The sequence below is a fragment of the Chenopodium album genome, chromosome 3 (assembly GCF_948465745.1).
Source record: "Chenopodium album chromosome 3, dcCheAlbu1.1, whole genome shotgun sequence".
Classification (NCBI taxonomy): Eukaryota; Viridiplantae; Streptophyta; class Magnoliopsida; order Caryophyllales; family Amaranthaceae; genus Chenopodium; species Chenopodium album.
Window position 1 is genome coordinate 84,482,904 of NC_137836.1, and position 20,712 is coordinate 84,503,615.

The following is a 20,712-nucleotide window of genomic DNA, read 5'->3' on the forward strand; positions in this document are numbered from 1 at the left end:
ATCCGAAGTGATTTTGCTAGCTTGGTTGTTGTTCGAGAACCTATCTAACTTTCCTAGAACCATCCCCTTTCAACCCACGTGTCCAATTTTATTCAAGAAATGTTAACTAAAGTTTACCAACCAACCAATATTGACTTCCTCTAATTCTCCTTATACTTCCGGTAAAAACCCTCATCTACATACTCTAGAAACAAATCTAATTAATTAAGTTCATACAATTCCACTACTTAATTATGGAGTATTCCGTAATATCTAATGTAATCTGACATATCTGATGTAGATATCATATGAGATATTAGAGATTAGGAAAAGATACTCTATGAATCCCATAAGATAATATGAGTAGTTCATATCATATCAGATATACTTAAGTTTAAGATATTTTATTTTTTTTAGAAATTAACCACGAGTAGTGAATTTTACTAGTGACATTTGGCCTATCCGAAATATTTAGTGATATATTTACGGTGATTTTAGGAAACTAATACATTGAATAAAATTTTATCTTATCTAAAATTAACTAACATTTAGAATCTTATCGAGCTAAAACTAGGGTTACATCGCTAATGTGATATAGTCGTAGTCCAAGTGTACAACAGTTATTTGACAAGTAGGCAGATGCAACTAATGAAACAACAGTAGAAATACCGAGTCGGTTAATAATAAGGGGATTTACGAGTATGATTTTCCTTTTACGTCAACGAAAGTTCTTAACCAACTTTGGTGAGAAATTTCCTTACGTCATATCTCAATAAACTTTCCTTTTTTTTAATTTCCTTAATTTTCACACCTCTATATATACCACACGCCTTTCTCTCTCTTTTTGGTCCATGTCAATAATCCACAACTTTCAAGAAAAAAAAAAAAAAAACCCTTCAGAAAAAACAGAGCAAAAAAACAGAGGAAATTTAATCAATTCAAAAATTAAATAGCAAAGCTTAAGATCGAAGCTAAAATGGAAGTCGAAAACTCGAAGTGGGTTCGAGGCAAGATGATCGGAAAGGGAAGCTACGGCTCAGTTAGCGTTGGTTTAAGGGAATCCGACGGCAGTCGTTTCGCGGTGAAATCAGCTTCAAAACAATCTCTTCAAAGCTTGGAATGTTTAGAGAACGAGATTAAAATCCTCCGTTCTCTATCCTTGTCTTCTCCGTTTATCGTCGAGTATTACGGAGACGACGAAACGACGTCGCACAGGAATCTACACTTGGAGTATCTCCCAGAAGGTGACGTGGCAAGAATCGGCGGTGTCGACGTGGAGTTAATCCGATCGTACGCGTGGTGCTTGGTGAAGGCGTTGATGGAGGTTCATTCAAAAGGTGTTGTTCATTGTGATATCAAGGGTAGTAACGTTTTAGTGGGGTCCACTCATGGTGTCGTGAAACTCGCTGATTTTGGCTCGTCAAAATTTGTCAATGATCAAGATCAAAGTTGTAAGATTGTGCCACGTGGGAGTCCGCTCTGGATGGCACCCGAGGCCGTCCGGGGAGAAGCGCAAGGGTTCGAGTCTGACATATGGTCAATTGGCTGTACTGTGATTGAGATGTTCACCGGAGTGCCAGCGTGGCAAGATAATGGCGCCCGTACTTTGTTCAAAATCGGGTATTCGAACGAATTACCCGAATATCCGAAGAACATCTCCGAACTCGGAAGGGATTTCTTGGATAAATGCTTGAATCGCAACCCGGAACAACGCTGGAGCTGTGATCAGCTACTCCAACACCCATTTTTAGTCCCTGTAACTGTTTCCAAGGTTACAGAGTCTACTCCTAGAAGTATTCTTGATTGGAACAATCTTGATTTCTCTGATGATGATGAAGTATCAACACCTTCGTCATCAACACCTTTGTCGCCGTTGTCGTCTTGGTGTGATGGATTATTCGAAGGGGTATCATCGGCGAGGGATAGGGTGGGTAAATTAGCGGGCACGATGAGGGTAAATTGGGAAAGTGACGGTTGGGAGGAGGTAAGATGTTTAAGGAGCAAGAAAGAAGAGGAGGTTTCGGAAGGGACAAGTTCGGAATATTCTGATTTTGAAGGGGCAAATTGGACAATTCCAACGTGGGTAAATTTAAGTTCAAGTAGTTCTAATGATGATAATGATGAGAAAATTAGTAGTGTTAGCGGTGCGGACGGCGGCGGTGGACGGTGCGGTCACGGTGATTCATGTGGTGGTGGGGATATGATTGAGAATAATAATATTCATGAAAGAGTAGAAATATTGTTATTTTTAAAGTCACTATTATTTTTATTAGTTGTATTGTATTCTTTTACAAGAAATAATAAAATTATGAGTAAATATGATTACTTGTTTGTTATTTTTATTTTCTTGTCAAGTTGGAATAATGGCCCAAGTAGTAGTAATATTTTTTGTTATAATTTTAACATGGTTTACTTTGAATGCTTAAATGAGTTTACTAATCAAAAAGTCAATACCAAGTCAAAGTCTATCATATTGGTGTGCTGCATATTGCCTCATTTGGATAATTCCTACCTTCTATTTACAACGTGTTGATTTTCTTTATTGAAGAGAAAAAAAAAGACTTATGTGTTAATTTAACTAGTCAACTCAAAGCAATATAATTAGAATTCAACAAACTCTTGTTGTACGGAATATTAACGACATATTAAAATCACGTAGTTTGATTATTGATACTCATCTTAAAGGATTACTTTGTTCGGGTATTTAATATATATATTGATGAGCTGAAAATTACCCATTTTATATTAACGACCTGAAATATATGTATGGCAAAGATTTATCAACTTTGATTGAGAAATAAGGATCCATGGGGGTAATAAGTTTCATGATTTGATTAGTATGTGTAAATTTGAAATTAAGTGATGATTAGAGAAGTTCAAACCCAATAACTTCTCATGACACGACACATTAGTTGAGTTAGTTCATTGCCTTAAAAAAGTAAAGGGTAAGTATTAAGTTGGCAATAATATAAATTTTAAAAAGATAACAGTTATTTGATTAAGATGGCATCAATTAGGTGTGCATGTATAAGATGTGGGTTGCTACTAATATGGATATTAGGTATGCTACTACTCTAAAAGAAGCCATGTAATATTATAAGTACTATTTATTTATCTTTTATTAAAATGGAATTATGAAAATGAATGGTACAACGAACCTACCTAAGCCAAGTCAAACAACAATGAACTTGACCAAGTTGGATATTTATCTAGTTGCCCAAATTGCATGTAATCAAATACTTGGTACTAGGTTAATTAGGAATATTTTTAAGTGACAAAGAAAGCAACGAGTAGCCATTTATGACCATTAATTAAGATAAGCTTAAGAGAAAGTTGGAAAAAAACAATTTTGTAGAATTAAGGCCAAGGGAGTAAGCTATGTACATATAGTATCCTATCGACTTATTTGTCCTTATTTAACTTTAACTTTTTTTTTTTATTTTTTATTTTTCTGATTTATTGTGCATGCACTAATCATTCCCAATTGCGTCGATTTAAAAAGTTATTCTTCTATATTTTACTATACTGTATATTAAGATGAAACGAATACCAGCTAAGTCATACACTATATAATGTTTTGATGCGATATTTACGATTTTGATTTATGGTCAAAACTCTATAAATTTTAGGTTAAAATAAAGTCAGACAAGTTAATTATTCTGAAACGGATAAAGTATTTAAGTAAGGATTAAGTATATTATACTATAATCTTTTATACTCCGTATTATTTATATTTTTGAGGCAACAAGTTTATCAATCGATCTTTCTTGAAATTATGCGGTTGACAAATAATAAAATAAGTAATTTACATAAAATAAGTGGATAATGTAAAAAAAAAAAAAAGACTTTAGGAGCGAAGTAAAGGCGTTGGGCTATTGGGAAGAACGAGAAGGTCCGAGGCAAAGACGGCAAGTGCACAGGCAAAGAGGAAAGAGCACAAGTAGGCATGAAAAAGACGGGTTCAATAAACAACCACACAATAAGAAATTGGTATGATATGATCTGACTTGGATTTTATCTCTTTATTATTTACATAAACTTTGAATTCTATTCAATTTTATCTCAATGTTATGGCTAATCACGTGTAGTGTAGTGTAGTCAAGTGTAGATAATAGTTACGATATACTCGGTTGTCTTACAGTTAAATATGGTTCATCAACAGCTAGCCACTTTTAATATATGGAAGTTTTTGCTTCATATATTTCACATGCTTTTGGTTCCCTTCTAATTCCTTATCTCACATGCTTTGCTTTCTTACTATCTTTTGTCAAATCCAACTCGGTTCTTTCCTTTTTTTGTTACCTTTAAAGAATTAATAATGACAAGTTTTTTTGTTTTTTACATTTATGTTTTGTTCTTTCTTACTGATTTTTACTTGATTGCAGCCACTAAACAGAAGGATATTGAAATCTTATATGATTAATATGAGTGAGATTGAGTAACACAGGTTAGAATATAAAAGGAATTGTAAACTATTATTTGAATTCGGAAACCAATTCAATGTTTAAACTTGGTAAGTGGGCTAAAAATTGAGCCAAGGGCTAATTTATTTTAGATTGATAATTGGGTAGAGTCAATGTAATCGAGTAAAAGAATTATTGTTGATAGACCGTGGATTATAACATATCAAAGAGGTCCAATATGATGTTAGTGCGTATCATTTTAGATCAAATAGTTAAATAAAAAGTCGATCACATAATATGTTACGAATGAACTTATTAAGGATTAGTATACTAGTAGAGACAACGAACCCGGACAATCTTTGACATGCCTTAAAGTGGGTATGTTTTTCCAATTGGGGTCTCAACAATTCCATCACAACCCTCATTGATGAACAATATAGTTTGAAGAAACAAAGGATTATTGCTTGATTTGGATGGTTGCTTCTTTGTTGGGATATAGTCAAGAAACAAAGAAACACTTGGTTGGTCGTATCTTCGGCTGGTTTCCTAAGCATACACATATTCTTATCCTATCTCCTAATCCATACTAATTCTTTGTATATATATCTCCTTAATTACTTATGCAAATTGCAACTTAGGTTATAAATATATTCCATTCATATCAAAAACTTTACCCAATTGCGTCTTTATATTGATGTGCATTGTTTCATTAAGAAGATATTTGTTTTAGGCGGGTATAAAGGTTCTTGTAAAAGTAATTTACATCATGGTGGTTGATCTGTTGGATTATAACTTATAAAGCTAGTGAAAACATAAAAGTTAGATTAGAAAAGTGGTTAGTCCTAGTACTCTAGCAGTAGTTTGAATACTTTATTTTTATGTAATGAGGATTAATTTTATAATTAGCTTTTAACTTTGTCATGTTGTCTAGAATAATAGATCCCTATATGCATGAGAATATGCCATATTTGATCTATTTAGAGTTGAAATTATCTAGATCAACTTGATTGGCTATTGTTCACATAAATGATAAACAACTTGTATTCATATATGCAATCTTCTTGGGGTGATAACAAATAGTACATGTGATTGAATTCGATAATATCATTTCCCTTTGCGACCTTATTGTTTCTACTAATTATTTCAATAAATAAATAATTAAATAAATATTACGACCATTAGTAAGAAACATTTCGATCAATTTAACCCGAGTTTATATATTGTATGTGTATACATGTCGGTACTTTTTCAAGGTGGATAAGCCGGTGTCATTTATATCCTTTTATGCATTGAGAAGTTGTATCAAAATTCTTTTTCAGACAGGTTATACTTTTTTTGATAGTCATGTTGGACGAAATTGATTACACAATGTTTAGGACTACTATATATAGTTGACCAGCTAGACTACATGAAATCCACTCGCAAGGATCGAGAATAGTTTAGAACTACGTGCTATAGTCCTATAGTGACCAATGTATTGTGTATTATGACTGAGAATATCATAAACACTTTGATATACTTAACAATTAACTCTGAGCATTTGTCAAATAAGATATTCATCACATATAAAAGGAAGCCAATAGAGCCGCAAGTTGGATAGCAAATGTAGCATATTGATCGTTGTAGTAGCTTGTAACTGCTCTCGATTCTAACTAGTACGAGTATGTCGTTAGGTGTAACCCCTTGAGGAGAACGTTCAATGTATACTCTTCTTACCTCTATTAATTTTTTTCAAAAAAATACTCATTTCTATAGTTCTGAGCTCAAATATGTTGTTTCCTTGAAAACAAAAGAAGAAGCTCAAATATGTTGGGCCGCATGGAATGTGATGGATTTGGAGACTTGGTGTGTTTGTATTAAAGCATTTTGAGCTAATTTTCTTTTTAATTTAATGGGCCTGTGTAGCAAAACATGGATTATACAACTCACAAATTGATATGGGCCTTTTTCCAATGGACAGCAAGAAAGCAATGCTTTTTAGCTGTTGGCAGCTTGGCAGAAGGAAGGCAGAATTTATAAGCTAGACCCATTAACATACAACAAATAAAATGTCCCGTCAAAAAAAAAAAAAACAAATAAAATGAACATATTGTTGCAACATGATGAAAAAAAATATATCTTCATGTTCTCACTAATCCATTTGATGAACTACTTGAAGTATATTCAAAAAAAAAAACTACTTGAAGTATATAATATATTAGTATTGTTCATCGAAATATTCTAATACGAAGTACTATGTTAATGTATACATTTAGATAATATTCGAAATACTATTTTCGTTTTAAATCAAATGTCCCGTTTTGATTTTTTGCATATTCACACACCATTTTGACCTCTGTTTGTGCTTTTAAGTTTTTATAGTCGTACATAATAATGTTGATATTTATTATAATCGTCTCAATACATACTTTTCATATATTAACTTTATATTCTTAGAGATAGTTAAATACTAAGTATATCATTAGTCAAAGTTCCACAAATGTGCCGATTAAAGTGGGGTATTTATTCCGAAGCAATGGACTATAATATGTGTTTTTCTTAATATAAGATACCGTGATTAATGTTATTCAACTTAAAAATTTGATTTTAGGAAGTTTAAATTTGGTCATTAAACTTTCAAAATGTAATTTGTAACTTATATATGTTGTGCGATCTAGATAAAGTTTGTATTAAAAAAAAAAGGTGAGATTTAACCTTGCTTAATTTTTGTCGAATATAGGAAGACCTTTCAATTTCTATGAGCATTATTTCATTTCCAACAAATATTACTCTAAAATTACACTATTTAAATTTTGTTAAGACATAGAGATCAAACACTCCCTTCTCTTACAAAAACTGCATTACATAAAACGTCAAAGTAATCACAGTATAATAACCAATCTAAGCTTGGTTTAGTGGGATTGGAAGATTGTCACCTTCTACCCTTGAGGTTGGGGTTTTAATCCCCACTAGAGACACTTTGAGGGTGAGGATCCGTTACCCTTCCCCCTCACTCTTAAAGTGTTTGACCCGCAATATCGGACCAATAAAAAAATAATAAGGGTATTCAAACGACAAATATTGCAAATAAAGGTGTAAAAATTGTTTTTTATTTTTTAAATAAAAAAGAAGAAAAGGAAAAAAAAAAAAACATGTTTACAAAATCCTCTCAGTACATCTGAAAAAGAATCCTAAACCAAAGTTATTACAAGAATAATATCCGTATCTTTTTTTGACGAAACAAAAATAATATCCATATCATTGCTTACTAAATGACCTACGCTTGCTATCTAATCTGTTGTTGTGTTCGCTTCTTGATAGATATGGTAAACGCTCAAATTATACATATCCAATAATATCCGTACGAGGCACACATTAGATATACTACCATTTTAGAGTATAGTCGCGCATGGTATAAATTTCATATCATACTAATAGTGAAGTTAATTATAAATTTCATATCATATCTAAAATTAATGTTGCGTAATCTTTATTTTCCTACGGAGTACATTTATTTAGTCGCAACAGTTTGATTTCGAACAACCCCCATAAAACAACAAGAGATACGATTACTCCGTAGAATTTTACTCGCTCACATTTTAAGACAGTCACAAAATTGAGACTAGTACACTCGTATTTTTATCCAACAGATCTCCTCACTTTCTTCTCCTTTCTTTCACCTCTCTTCTTCACTCTCTCTCTCTAACACACACAGATCTTTCTCTCTCCTCTGGTTTCTCATCATCCAAGAACCCTCGCTTTCACAAGGGAGGGTTCGCACTTCCATTCTTCGCAACTCACAACAATCAAATCAAATCAAATCAAATCCCTAATTTTCGATTCACTCTGAGATCTACTTAATCTTCAGCCATGGCTGCCGCCGCTAATGCTCCTATTGTCATGAAGGAAGTTCTAACGGTAAACTCTATTGCCTCTTCATTTTCAAATTCAGCTTTGATTTTGAGATTTTTTGGTGCTTTTTTGTTAATTTGTTTGATGTTTTGAGTTATTTGAGTTGAAAACCCTAGTGATTTTGGTGTTGTTTGTATGTTTGGTTGCGTTATCGGATCTGCTCAGATCTTTGTTGTAATTGAGCTTTTTAGTTGATTTGGACTTTGATTGATGTGCTTTGTTACAGATTTGATTGGAAATTCTGTATAATTGAGTCGATGTAATTGAGTGAAGTTGAATTTGGTTGATTCACTGGAAATATACGATTTTTAGGGTTGCTAATTATGCTTGGTTATTGATTTTGATTAGTAGTTAAGTTGAGTTGGTGGAATTTATTGGAATTTGCGAATTTGAAGTAGTTTAGTGTAATTGCCACTAAATTATGATCTGTAAATTCAGTGGAATTAGGACGAATTTCACCTGTGTCTGAGATTAGACTGAAGTTGAGTCAGTGCTATTCATTTGAACTTGCCACTTTAGAATCTTAATTCTAAATTTTGTAAAATTAAGATGTTTTGTTGGATTTTATAAGTTTGGAGTGAAGCTGGCCTTTTATGTTTTTTTACTGGGATTTGCAGCTTCCAAGCGTAGGAATCGGGGCACAGTTCATTACTTTCACTCATGTAACGATGGAATCAGACAAGTACATTTGTGTGAGAGAGACCTCGCCTCAGAACAGCGTTGTTATTATTGACATGAACATGCCTAATCAGCCTTTGAGGCGTCCAATCACGGCTGATTCTGCTTTGATGAACCCTAACTCGAGAATTCTTGCTCTTAAAGGTAGGATTGCATTTCTCATGCTCTCCTTTTTCTTCAATGTGAAAGAGTACTTGCATAGTTAGATGCTAGTGAACAGTTTCAGTGAATTTGGGGCTGTTATGCTGTCACATTTGCCTATAAATTTTTTCATTTCTTTGTGGTAGCTGTTGCTGCTATTGATGACACATTTCGTGTTTGGCTTCGTACAGTACTGTTAGACTGTTAGGTTTAAATTTTAGGTTGTAATTTTTTTTACGTGTTCTCAAAGATGTTTTATTATTGTACATTAACCCAAGTTCTAGTCATCTGCTCTAGAATTTTGTTATTTCTGTGGTACAGAGTATGATTGCATAAGCTACAAGTGTTAAGTTGAATTACAGTTCTATTGGCGCATTGGGGATTGGGGGTGGAGTAGGGCAGGGGTTTGGATGTTGTCTGATTTGTGATTTTTGATATGAAGCTCAACTTCCGGGGACTACTCAGGATCACCTTCAGATTTTCAATATTGAAGCAAAAGCAAAGATAAAGTCCTACCAAATGCCTGAGATGGTATGCTGCATATTGGACTTTCATTGAGCATAATTTGGTCATGCTGTTGGTTGCTTGCTTTCCTGATCTGGAAATTTACATTAGTCTATTGTCTCTTTTTTTTGCCTCCCTGTAGGTTGTCTTCTGGAAATGGGTTACCCCTAAAATGTTGGGCCTTGTAACACAGACATCAGTATACCACTGGTCAATTGAAGGTAAGTTTCTTTGCCCACAATAATAATATTTTCTTCTTTTGATCGTCTTCCCCTGAATGCAAGTTTTAAGAAACTATGCTTACCGTGTTTAGGTGATACCGAGCCTGTGAAAATGTTTGAGCGGACTGCAAATCTGGCAAACAATCAAATAATCAATTACCGTTGTGATCCTTCAGAGAAATGGTTGGTTTTGATCGGAATTGCTCCTGGCGCTCCTGAGGTTTGACTTTACCTAATTTATATAGTCTAGGGGTTGGTGGAGCTTGATAAATTACTATTTTATCTCACTACCGCTTATTCTTTGAATATGTATGATGTGCTGTTTATAAATCTTAAGCAGGAAATTCATATATGTTTTTAGATTTTACTAAAGTCAGTGAAATAATTTTGCCAATGTTGTCAAGTTTAGTCATTGAGGTTATACAACCCAAATATCATTCTAGGCATATGCATTTTAAACTTCATTTTGAAAAGACTGAGCTGTTGTTAAAACATTAGTCATATATTATTGATGATCTCCACCAAGAGTTAGGTCATTGGGATATACCTTTTCTTAATTATTATGAAGTAATATCAGAGTATTTCATTCAGTACTTAACATGTATGTTAAAAGAAAAATATGGTATGGACTCTCTCTCCTCTTTGCCTGATGATATAACTCAGGATTTGTCTTATAACATTGCAGAGACCACAATTGGTTAAGGGAAATATGCAGCTGTTTTCAGTGGATCAACAACGCAGTCAAGCTCTTGAAGCTCATGCAGCTTCATTTGCTCAATTTAAGGTTCATATCCCAATAATGCTCCTACCCATACTTGTAGTTTGTTACTTATAATGATGTTTTCTCCCTACTTGTTAATCACTGATGATTATATTTGTGTGTAGGTTCCTGGAAATGAAAATCCTTCGACTCTTATTGCCTTTGCCAGCAAGACCTCCAATGCTGGTCAAGTTACTTCAAAGTTGCATGTCATTGAACTTGGTGCTCAGGCTGGTATGATATTTTGCAGTTTCTTTTGTTTTATCACAAAAATTTTCATGCTGACAATTATGAATTTTTGATCTTGAATTTTACTGGATATATATGTTTTTTCCATCTTATGGTCGACATGCTTTATGTATTGTAGCTTTTTTTTTTTTTTTAATTTTTTTTTTTTATATATATATATATATATATATATATATATATATATATATATATATATATATATATATATATATATATATATATATATATATATATATATATATATATATATATATATTTTATAGCAGAAGTTAGATAAATGATTTTGCATTGTTGTTTGGACATTAGCCAAACTCCTTGTTTCCTTTGCTGTCAGAATGCTATTTCTCGATTGTCTGCTTTTGTCGCATTACTCACATATAATAGTTCGTATTGCCAGTCTTTGAAGAGCAATTCGTGTACTACTTGTAGATTTGGAATATTCATTTTATTCTTACTGATATACATATTCCCTCAAATTTCTCAGGGAAACCTGGATTTAGTAAGAAACAAGCTGATCTATTCTTCCCACCTGATTTTGCGGACGATTTTCCTGTTGCAATGCAGGTAACTTCAGTGTTTCACATAATTTTGCTGCAACTTTGGAAGTCATTAAGTAAATTTATCAAACAATTGTGTTTGTATTTTGCAGATATCCCAGAAGTATGGCTTGATATATGTTATCACAAAGCTTGGGCTTCTGTTTGTATATGATTTGGAAACAGCTAGTGCAGTTTACAGAAACAGAATTAGTCCTGATCCAATATTTTTGACATCTGAAGCTTCATCAGTTGGTGGATTTTATGCTATAAACAGACGAGGACAGGTGTTGTTAGCCACTGTAAACGAAGCTTCAATTGTGACATTTGTTAGTGGCCAGGTTAGTATTGGAAACTAAATACTTTATCTGTGTAATTTGCCAATACATGAATTTGTATATCGACGTTTTCCTGGTGTTTGGCAGCTTAACAATTTGGAGCTTGCAGTTAACCTTGCAAAACGAGGAAACCTTCCTGGTGCAGAAAACTTGGTTAGTGTTATACTTTAATTTTTTCACTACAACTAATGTGTTTTTTATTTTATTTTATTTTATTTTATTTATTTATTTTTTTTAAATTTATTTGCTTAGATACAATTGATCAACTCTGATCGCCAATTTGTATTTATTTGATTATTTCCTTCGTTTTTGGCTTAGGAAATATTTTTATCAGCGTGTTTCTCGATACGGCATACATTTAGAATAACCTTTCCTTTTAACTTTTTTTGAGGTTATTCAGGTGACATTTTAGTCATTCTGTTGATATTTATGTAACGAAATGCAGCATACTTAATTGCATTTACTATATTAATACCAGGAAGGAATTAATTGCTGCAAATTTGGCTTATGGGGTGAGATGGGAGAATAGGATAGGCTTTATTATTCGTTATTATTTTTATTAAACATTTAGCAAGGGTTTTGCTCGTTTGTTATGAAAATTGGATAGTTGGGCAATGTTTCTGAATTGTTGAATAATTTTCCCGATTTGAACAGTGACCTTAAACTTGTTTTCTTCTTGTGGACTGTCAAGAATTGACTATAAATCTATAAGGTTCTAAAATCTATAGTAATATTACATTGTATTTTTCTGTTTTTGTTTATGTGAAAAATTTCATTCATTTTTATAGCATAGAGAAATCTACTCAGGTTGAATGTTATGCTCTTTTTTTCCTCCTATTTTGAAATAATCTAATCTATTTTCGCTTCTTTGTTTAGGTTGTCCAACGATTCCAGGAATTATTTGCCCAAACAAAGTACAAGGAGGCAGCTGAGCTTGCTGCTGAATCTCCACAAGGAATTTTGCGTACTCCTGATACTGTTGCCAAGTTCCAGGTATATATATATTTCTTAGTTGCAGTCATTTCCTTTCTTTCACCATTTGCATTTTTTTTTTCCATTTCGGTAGTAAATATTATAGGTGGGGTGGGGTGGGGTGGGGGGGGGGGGTAATGCAGTCAATCATTTGTGGTTTCTCTCATTGGAATTTTTCATAGGTGCATGTCACTATCAATTCCTCAGAGTGAGCGGTCTCATTTTTATGAGTTTCTCTTGATTGCTTGACATTTCGTGATTTCTCATCTTCTTGCTATGCTTGCCTTTTGCAGAGTGTTCCTGTTCAATCTGGGCAAACACCTCCGTTATTGCAGTACTTTGGAACATTGCTAACTAGAGGAAAACTCAATGCCTTTGAATCACTGGAACTATCTAGACTGGTTGTTAATCAGAACAAAAAGAATCTGTTAGAGAATTGGTTGGCAGAGGACAAGCTTGAATGCAGTGAGGAGCTTGGAGATCTTGTGAAGGTTAGTTTGAGACTTTTATACTACTGTCTTAGGTCTTCAAGTTTGTCATCAGATGCCTGTTTGCTGTCTCTAAGGAAGTTCCTTATGTCTCTCTGATTTCGCATTTTTTTTTCTTTGTATGCAGACAGTCGATACTGACCTTGCTCTCAAAATATACATTAAAGCTAGGGCAACTCCAAAGGTTGTTGCAGCATTTGCTGAGAGGAGGGAGTTTGATAAGATTTTGATTTATTCCAAGCAGGTTGGTGCATTCTTGACCAATTAATTTGGAAAAAAGCAGTAATGATTGAGAGTTTCTGAACTAGATTCTTGTAGGAAATCTGTTTCAGGTCCTTTATATTCTCTGTTCGGCTTTCTCTTATCTTGTCACATTTTTGTTAGGGCTTTTGCCAGATTTAGACTGTTTGTAACCTGGAACTGAGGTTACCGATTCCATTCACAAAGATGGTTACTTTACCTTTTACCTGCTTGCTATATATAGAATAGATATATACGAAGTACAAGTTATGGACCTTTTGCATTTACTCTATTACTACTATTTATAAGCTGAGTTGTTTTTGTTTTTGCGCTTCAAAATGTAATTTTTTGTGAACAGAATCTCTTATATCTTATTTGGTTCTCCATGTATGCTTTTTTAACATGTACTTATTAAAATTACTGGTATATTGTATTTAGATGCTGAATATCAGTTTCATCGGTGCAGGTTGGGTACACACCTGATTATTTGTTCCTCTTGCAAACTATTTTGCGAACTGACCCACAGGTAATTTTCTACTGCGAGTTTAATTGCTGACTGTGTAACAGAGTGATGAATAAAGTTCAATGTGTGATCTAACATTTGAAATTAATTGCAGGGAGCTGTTAATTTTGCTTTGATGATGTCTCAAATGGAGGGAGGATGCCCTATTGATTACAATACAATCACAGACCTGTTTCTTCAGGTGCCGTATGTGTATTAATTATGGGAAGCATTAGTGGTTTATTCTGATTATCAGTTAATGATTTACACTTGTTTCAGAATGTGTTGGACTTTTCTATCTGTGCGATAGTTAACTAATCTGATTGTGTTATCTAATTGTCAAAATCTATAGTGCCAACTGCCTAGAGTATGACAAGATTTTCTTTGTTTTATCAGAGAAATTTGATTAGAGAGGCAACAGCATTTTTGTTGGATGTGCTCAAGCCTAATTTACCAGAACATGGTCATCTCCAAACTAAAGTGAGACCTTGTTCTTTGAGCTTATTCTTGATATTTTTATTTTTTTTTATTTTATTTTTTGCATCCATCACTTCCCTGACACAATCTGAATTTCACAGGTTTTGGAAATTAATCTTGTGACATTTCCCAATGTTGCGGATGCAATCTTAGCTAATGGCATGTTTAGCCATTATGATCGTCCTCGAATTGCACAACTCTGTGAAAAGGCTGGCTTGTATTTGCAGGCTTTGAAGGTAATATCTGTTCTTATTTATGGGCAGTATTTTTTTGTGTCTTTTGAAACTTTCTTGGACTAACTGTCTTCTCTAATATGCAGCATTACACTGAATTGCCAGATGTGAAGCGTGTCATAGTCAACACACATGCAATTGAGCCACAGGTTCGGTAGCCTTGGTTTTGAGTGACTATGTCTTGATGGTTGTGAGCTTGTGACAGTGCCTCTAAGTAATGCACTAATGTTTTTGATTCAGGCACTTGTAGAGTTCTTTGGAACCCTTTCTAAGGAGTGGGCCCTTGAATGCATGAAAGATCTTTTGATGGTTAATCTCAGAGGCAATTTGCAGATAATTGTGCAGGTACTGTTCAAGTGTTCATTTATTTCTCAATTTTGGATCCTTGGATTTTTAAAGGGTCTGACTTGTTGTGCACTGTACAGGTTGCCAAAGAATATTGTGAGCAGTTGGGTATTGATGGCTGCATAAAGCTTTTTGAGCAGTTCAAATCTTATGAAGGACTATATTTCTTCTTGGGCTCATACTTGAGCTCCAGGTAAAGTGTAGCTAAATAAATTCTGGATCAATCCAATTTAGTACTATTTTATTAAACGTTATTTTCTAATGTTTTCTTTTGTTATGACAGTGAGGATCCAGAAATTCATTTCAAGTACATTGAAGCTGCCGCTAAAACCGGGCAAATTAAGGAAGTGGAGCGGGTAACTCGTGAATCGAATTTCTATGATCCTGAAAAAACCAAGAATTTCTTGATGGAAGCAAAGCTTCCCGATGCTAGACCTTTGATAAACGTGTGTGACCGGTTTGGGTTTGTTCCGGATCTTACCCACTATCTCTACAGGAACAACATGCTCCGCTATATTGAAGGCTATGTTCAGAAGGTACTCTTTTGACTCAAAAGTTACGGACACCTACTTGTAACTATTTGCAATCTTTTTAAGTATGCTGGATCTATAATTACTTTTGACTTCTGCTCAATAGGTCAACCCTGCCAATGCTCCGCTAGTTGTAGGACAGCTGCTAGATGATGAATGTCCTGAAGATTTTATCAAAGGCCTCATTCTCTCTGTGCGATCTCTTCTTCCTGTTGAACCTCTCGTGGAGGAATGTGAAAAGAGGTGGGCATACCTTTTCTTATTTCTTAACCCTTTTCTTTGAAAGTATTTGTGTTAGGTCTGCTAATTTTTTCTTTTTAAACAGAAATCGGTTACGCTTGCTCACACAGTTCTTGGAGCACCTTGTCAGTGAGGGAAGCACTGATGTGCATGTTCACAATGCTCTTGGTAAAATCATCATTGACAGCAATAACAATCCAGAGCATTTTCTCACAACAAATCCTTACTACGATTCCCGTGTTGTGGGTAAATATTGTGAGAAAAGGGATCCTACTCTTGCTGTTGTTGCATATAGGCGGGGACAATGTGACGATGAGCTTATTAGTGTCACAGCTAAGAATTCCTTGTTTAAATTGCAGGCTAGGTAAGTCCCAGCGTGAGACATTGCAAGAATGATTATTCCTATCTCTATAGAGAAGAATGTTGGTTACTTCTTTGTTGTTGGTGTTTGTTTATTAATCCGCAATTTAATGTCATATTCAGATATGTTGTGGAAAGAATGGACGGTGAACTCTGGGACAAGGTCTTAACTCCTGAAAATGAGTACAGAAGGCAATTGATAGATCAAGTTGTTTCAACTGCATTGCCAGAGAGTAAGAGCCCTGAGCAGGTTTCTGCTGCTGTTAAGGCCTTCATGACTGCTGATCTTCCCCATGAGCTGATTGAGCTTCTTGAAAAGATTGTCCTTCAAAACTCTGCATTCAGTGGAAACTTTAATTTGCAAAATCTACTTATCTTAACTGCTATTAAGGCAGATTCTTCTAGAGTTATGGATTACATTAATAGGTTGGACAACTTTGATGGACCTGCGGTTGGTGAAGTGGCAGTGGAAGCCCAGTTGTATGAGGAAGCTTTTGCGATCTTCAAAAAATTCAACCTAAATGTCCAGGCTGTGAATGTGTTGCTTGACAATATTCGCAACATTGACCGAGCTGTAGAGTTTGCATTCCGTGTTGAAGAGGATGCTGTGTGGAGCCAGGTTGCAAAGGCCCAACTCAGAGAAGGTCTTGTCAGTGATGCAATCGAGTCATTTATTCGGGCTGAGGATTCAACCCATTTCTTGGAAGTTATCAAAGCCTCTGAGGATGCAGATGTTTACCATGACTTGGTGAAGTATCTGCTGATGGTTAGGGAGAAGGTAAAGGAGCCCAAGGTTGACAGTGAGCTTATATACGCGTACGCAAAGATTGATAGACTCAGTGAAATTGAAGAATTCATTCTAATGCCCAATGTTGCCAATCTTCAACTTGTTGGTGATCGCCTATATGATGAAGCCTTATATGAAGCGGCAAAGATCATATATGCATTCATTTCCAACTGGGCTAAGCTTGCTGTCACTCTTGTGAAATTGAAACAGTTCCAAGGTGCTGTTGACGCAGCTCGCAAGGCTAACAGTGCAAAGACATGGAAGGAAGTTTGTTTTGCCTGTGTAGATGCTGAGGAATTTCGATTGGCTCAGATATGTGGTCTTAATGTCATCATACAGGTAATTTAGCTGTTCTCGGTTCAATTATGTTTTCTTTGGGAGATTTTTCTACTTGATCTTTACATTTACTATCATCTCAATTGTGAATCTTTTCTGTAGGTGGATGATCTCGAAGAGGTCAGTGAATACTATCAAAACAGGGGATGCTTTAACGAGCTCATTTCCCTTATGGAAAGTGGTTTGGGGCTGGAACGTGCACACATGGGTATCTTCACCGAGTTGGGAGTTCTCTATGCGAGATACCGCCCAGAGAAGCTCATGGAGCATATCAAACTGTTCTCTACCCGTCTCAACATACCCAAGCTGATTAGGGCTTGTGATGAGCAACAGCATTGGAAGGAGCTTACTTATTTGTACATTCAATATGATGAGTATGACAATGCTGCCACTACTGTGATGAATCATTCTCCAGAAGCATGGGATCACATGCAGTTTAAAGACATTATTGTCAAGGTTGCAAATGTGGAGCATTACTACAAGGCAGTACACTTCTACTTGCAAGAGCATCCCGATCTGATTAATGATGTACTTAACGTTCTTGCACTTCGTGTGGACCATACACGTGTTGTGGACATCATGAGAAAGGTGTCGCCTCTTGCTCTTGTCCTGTATTTCGATCAAAATTCCCATTTGTGTTATATTAACTTAATATCAATTACTACCATATATATCAGGCCGGTCAACTTCCTCTTGTGAAACCATACATGGTTGCTGTCCAAAGCAACAATGTATCTGCTGTGAATGAAGCGCTGAATGAAATCTATCTTGAGGAAGAAGACTATGACAGGCTTCGTGAGTCCATTGACTTGCACGATAACTTTGATCAGATTGGTCTTGCCCAGAAGGTAGAATGTTTACTTTTCCTTTACTTCTTATAATATCTTTATTCTGTAGATAATGCTTTAACAACCGGTTTGATCAATGTAAACAGGTGGAGAAACACGAGTTGCTAGAAATGAGGCGTATTGCAGCTTATATATACAAGAAGGCCGGCAGATGGAAGCAATCCATCGCATTGTCAAAGAAAGATAGTCTTTACAAGGATGCGATGGAAACTGCTTCTCAGTCAGGTGATCGTGAGCTTGCTGAGGAGTTGCTTGTGTACTTTATTGAGCAGGTATTATTTTTTTGCTGCTTTTTCAATGATGAGCCTTCCTGGGAAGAAAGCTAAAGTGACTTTTTGTTGAATTTTAATTGCTCTTTTGACATGTTTTTGTTATTATTATTTTTTTTTTGTAGGGAAAGAAGGAATGCTTTGCTTCATGTCTCTTTGTTTGTTACGATTTGATAAGAGCCGATGTTGCATTGGAGCTTGCTTGGCTAAACAATATGATCGACTTTGCCTTCCCATATCTCTTACAGGTCAATAAAGACTCCTGTTTTGTGACTTCTTTAGTGATTTATGTTGACTTTGATTTCACTCCTTAAGTTCTGTGTCTGTTATTTCTCTTCCACAGTTTATTCGAGAGTACACGGGCAAAGTGGATGAGTTGATTAAAGCTAAACTTGAAGCTCAAAAAGAGGTTAAAGCAACAGAAGAAGAAGAGAAAGACATGGTTGCGCAACAGGTAAGATTCTTGAAGTTGCCCTTGATGTTTTAATGAATTCTCGGTTTATATCTGCTTCATTTTTTCTCTTTTGTTTGTTCCAATTCCTATCATTTATGTTTCACTTTGTCATGCCCTTGAAATCTTGTGCAGAACATGTATGCACAGTTACTCCCTCTTGCTCTACCAGCACCACCAATGCCAGGAATGGGAGGAGGTGCAATGGGTGGCGGATATGGTCCTCCACCTCCTATGGGCACCATGGGCATGCCTCCAATGCCTGCTTTTGGGATGCCGCCAATGGGTTCGTACTAAAAATGGTCAATTCATACAAGTAATATGTGACATTAGGTGCTAGAAATTTTTGTAAACTTGCTGTTAGATGTGTTGCGGCATTATCAAATTTTCTAGTAGCTGGGTTATCGAGGTGAAGTTTCAGGCGTCTTGCATTTGGAGGATCTTTGCGGTTTGTGAATGCACCTAGTAGCTGTAGGAGTTGTGGATATGCCTTTAATTATTCTTTGTTAGCTGAGTCGAAATTTTCTCACTTTGGGTAGTCCGGGTTGGTCCTTAGGTTACCTCGCTGTAAGTTTATAGTGCTGGCTTGTTGAATCTTTCAAATCTTGTGGATTTTGAAGTGCAAGTGGCGGATTTGCCATTGTGTATAGGTTATAGGTTATGGAATTTAATGTCGAACAATTTGTTTTGTAATGTTGGACGTATTTGAAACTATTTGTAAGTTGAATACATAAGATAAGTAAATTTTCTGCAACTTGTATTTCCTTTTTTGAGTAATCAGAGGCAACAGTTTATTTCAATAACCAAGTATCAACTAATGGGCTCTAGTGCTCTACTAGCACAGCACTATAGCAAGCAAGATTACTATAAATACCAAAAGAAAATCAGCCTAGTAAACAAACTTTTACATCATGTACTTGGATAGTTGGAACTTGGAACCATATACTTTGCTTATGTATCTGTTTAGCTGATTACGAACATGACTCCGGTCCTTGCCATTACAACCCTTTATTTTGCCTCGTACTGGCTGGTTGCTGTATATGGACTAAACAACATTTTATGGTTGGCTGGTTGCCGTATATGGATTCAAACAACATTTTATGGTTTGCGATGCAATTTCCATTATTACTTGAATTTTTAACATCGGGTCCAAAAATCTCCGAAAATCAATCGTGTATTATAGCTGATAATGAACATTATAGGACTTGCTAAAGTTGGACATTGAGAAACTTCTCATGACAGTACTCCGAAAGATGGGTCCATGTGGTGTCTGAAACCTTCAAATTCATAACTCAACTCATAACATTGCACTCTTCATAATCATGTCTTAAGTCACCTTTGCTTATGCAATCTCTTGACCCTTACCCTTGTATAGGATATTATTTTCAGATTAGTTTAATAAAATATATAAAAGTACTCATTCTTGTTTAAGCTTTCACTTTAAAATAATTCTAGAGCTAAGGGCCTGTTCACATTTACTGAATTGAGCTGAACTGAACTGAACTGAACTGAACTGATTGAAGCTGAACTGAACTGAACTGAACTGATTGGAGCTGAAATGAATATTTTATGAGAGAGGGAAATTAAGAGCTGAACTGATTGGAGCTGAACTGATTGGAGCTGAAATGAACTAAACTGAAATTAAGTAAATGTGAACAGGCCCTAAATGATCAAAGTTATACATTGTCAAATGTAGTTATATGTCAAATGATAACAAATACTTCTTGTTATTATTATCCTTCTCCATGACATCATTTGGTAATGAATCAAATCATGATTTCCTTCCTTTTTTACATCAAAATTACTATAAAAGTGTTCACAAGATTTAATATATATAGTAATAATAATAATAATTAAGAGATTAATTAACCATCATTATTCACATTATTTTCATACCAACCACAAACAAATGGCTCAGTTTTCCCTCTCTCATT

At 34.9% G+C, this 20,712-nt stretch overlaps 2 protein-coding genes across 2 annotated transcripts; both read left to right on the forward strand.

The window, feature by feature from the left end:
* Nucleotides 1-812: 812 nt before the first annotated feature.
* LOC145625552 (mitogen-activated protein kinase kinase kinase 18-like) lies at nucleotides 813-2,512 on the forward strand. The gene has a single exon (XM_081678560.1). It carries the CDS (start codon nucleotides 956-958, stop codon nucleotides 2,510-2,512), a length of 1,557 nt encoding a protein of 518 aa, XP_081534686.1. The 5' UTR covers nucleotides 813-955.
* A 5,468-nt stretch (nucleotides 2,513-7,980) lies between these two features.
* Nucleotides 7,981-19,538, forward strand: LOC145624665 (clathrin heavy chain 1-like). The gene is made up of 30 exons (XM_081677754.1): nucleotides 7,981-8,279; nucleotides 8,891-9,095; nucleotides 9,535-9,623; nucleotides 9,739-9,817; nucleotides 9,910-10,037; nucleotides 10,503-10,601; nucleotides 10,703-10,811; nucleotides 11,311-11,390; nucleotides 11,476-11,703; nucleotides 11,788-11,853; nucleotides 12,577-12,693; nucleotides 12,966-13,163; nucleotides 13,288-13,404; nucleotides 13,867-13,926; nucleotides 14,018-14,104; nucleotides 14,299-14,382; nucleotides 14,481-14,615; nucleotides 14,699-14,761; nucleotides 14,853-14,957; nucleotides 15,038-15,150; nucleotides 15,241-15,493; nucleotides 15,594-15,730; nucleotides 15,813-16,091; nucleotides 16,211-17,213; nucleotides 17,313-17,798; nucleotides 17,888-18,058; nucleotides 18,145-18,330; nucleotides 18,453-18,575; nucleotides 18,671-18,781; nucleotides 18,914-19,538. The coding sequence occupies exons 1-30, from the start codon at nucleotides 8,232-8,234 to the stop codon at nucleotides 19,073-19,075; spliced, it is 5,121 nt and encodes a 1,706-aa protein (XP_081533880.1). The 5' UTR covers nucleotides 7,981-8,231; the 3' UTR covers nucleotides 19,076-19,538.
* The last annotated feature ends 1,174 nt before the right edge of the window (nucleotides 19,539-20,712 follow it).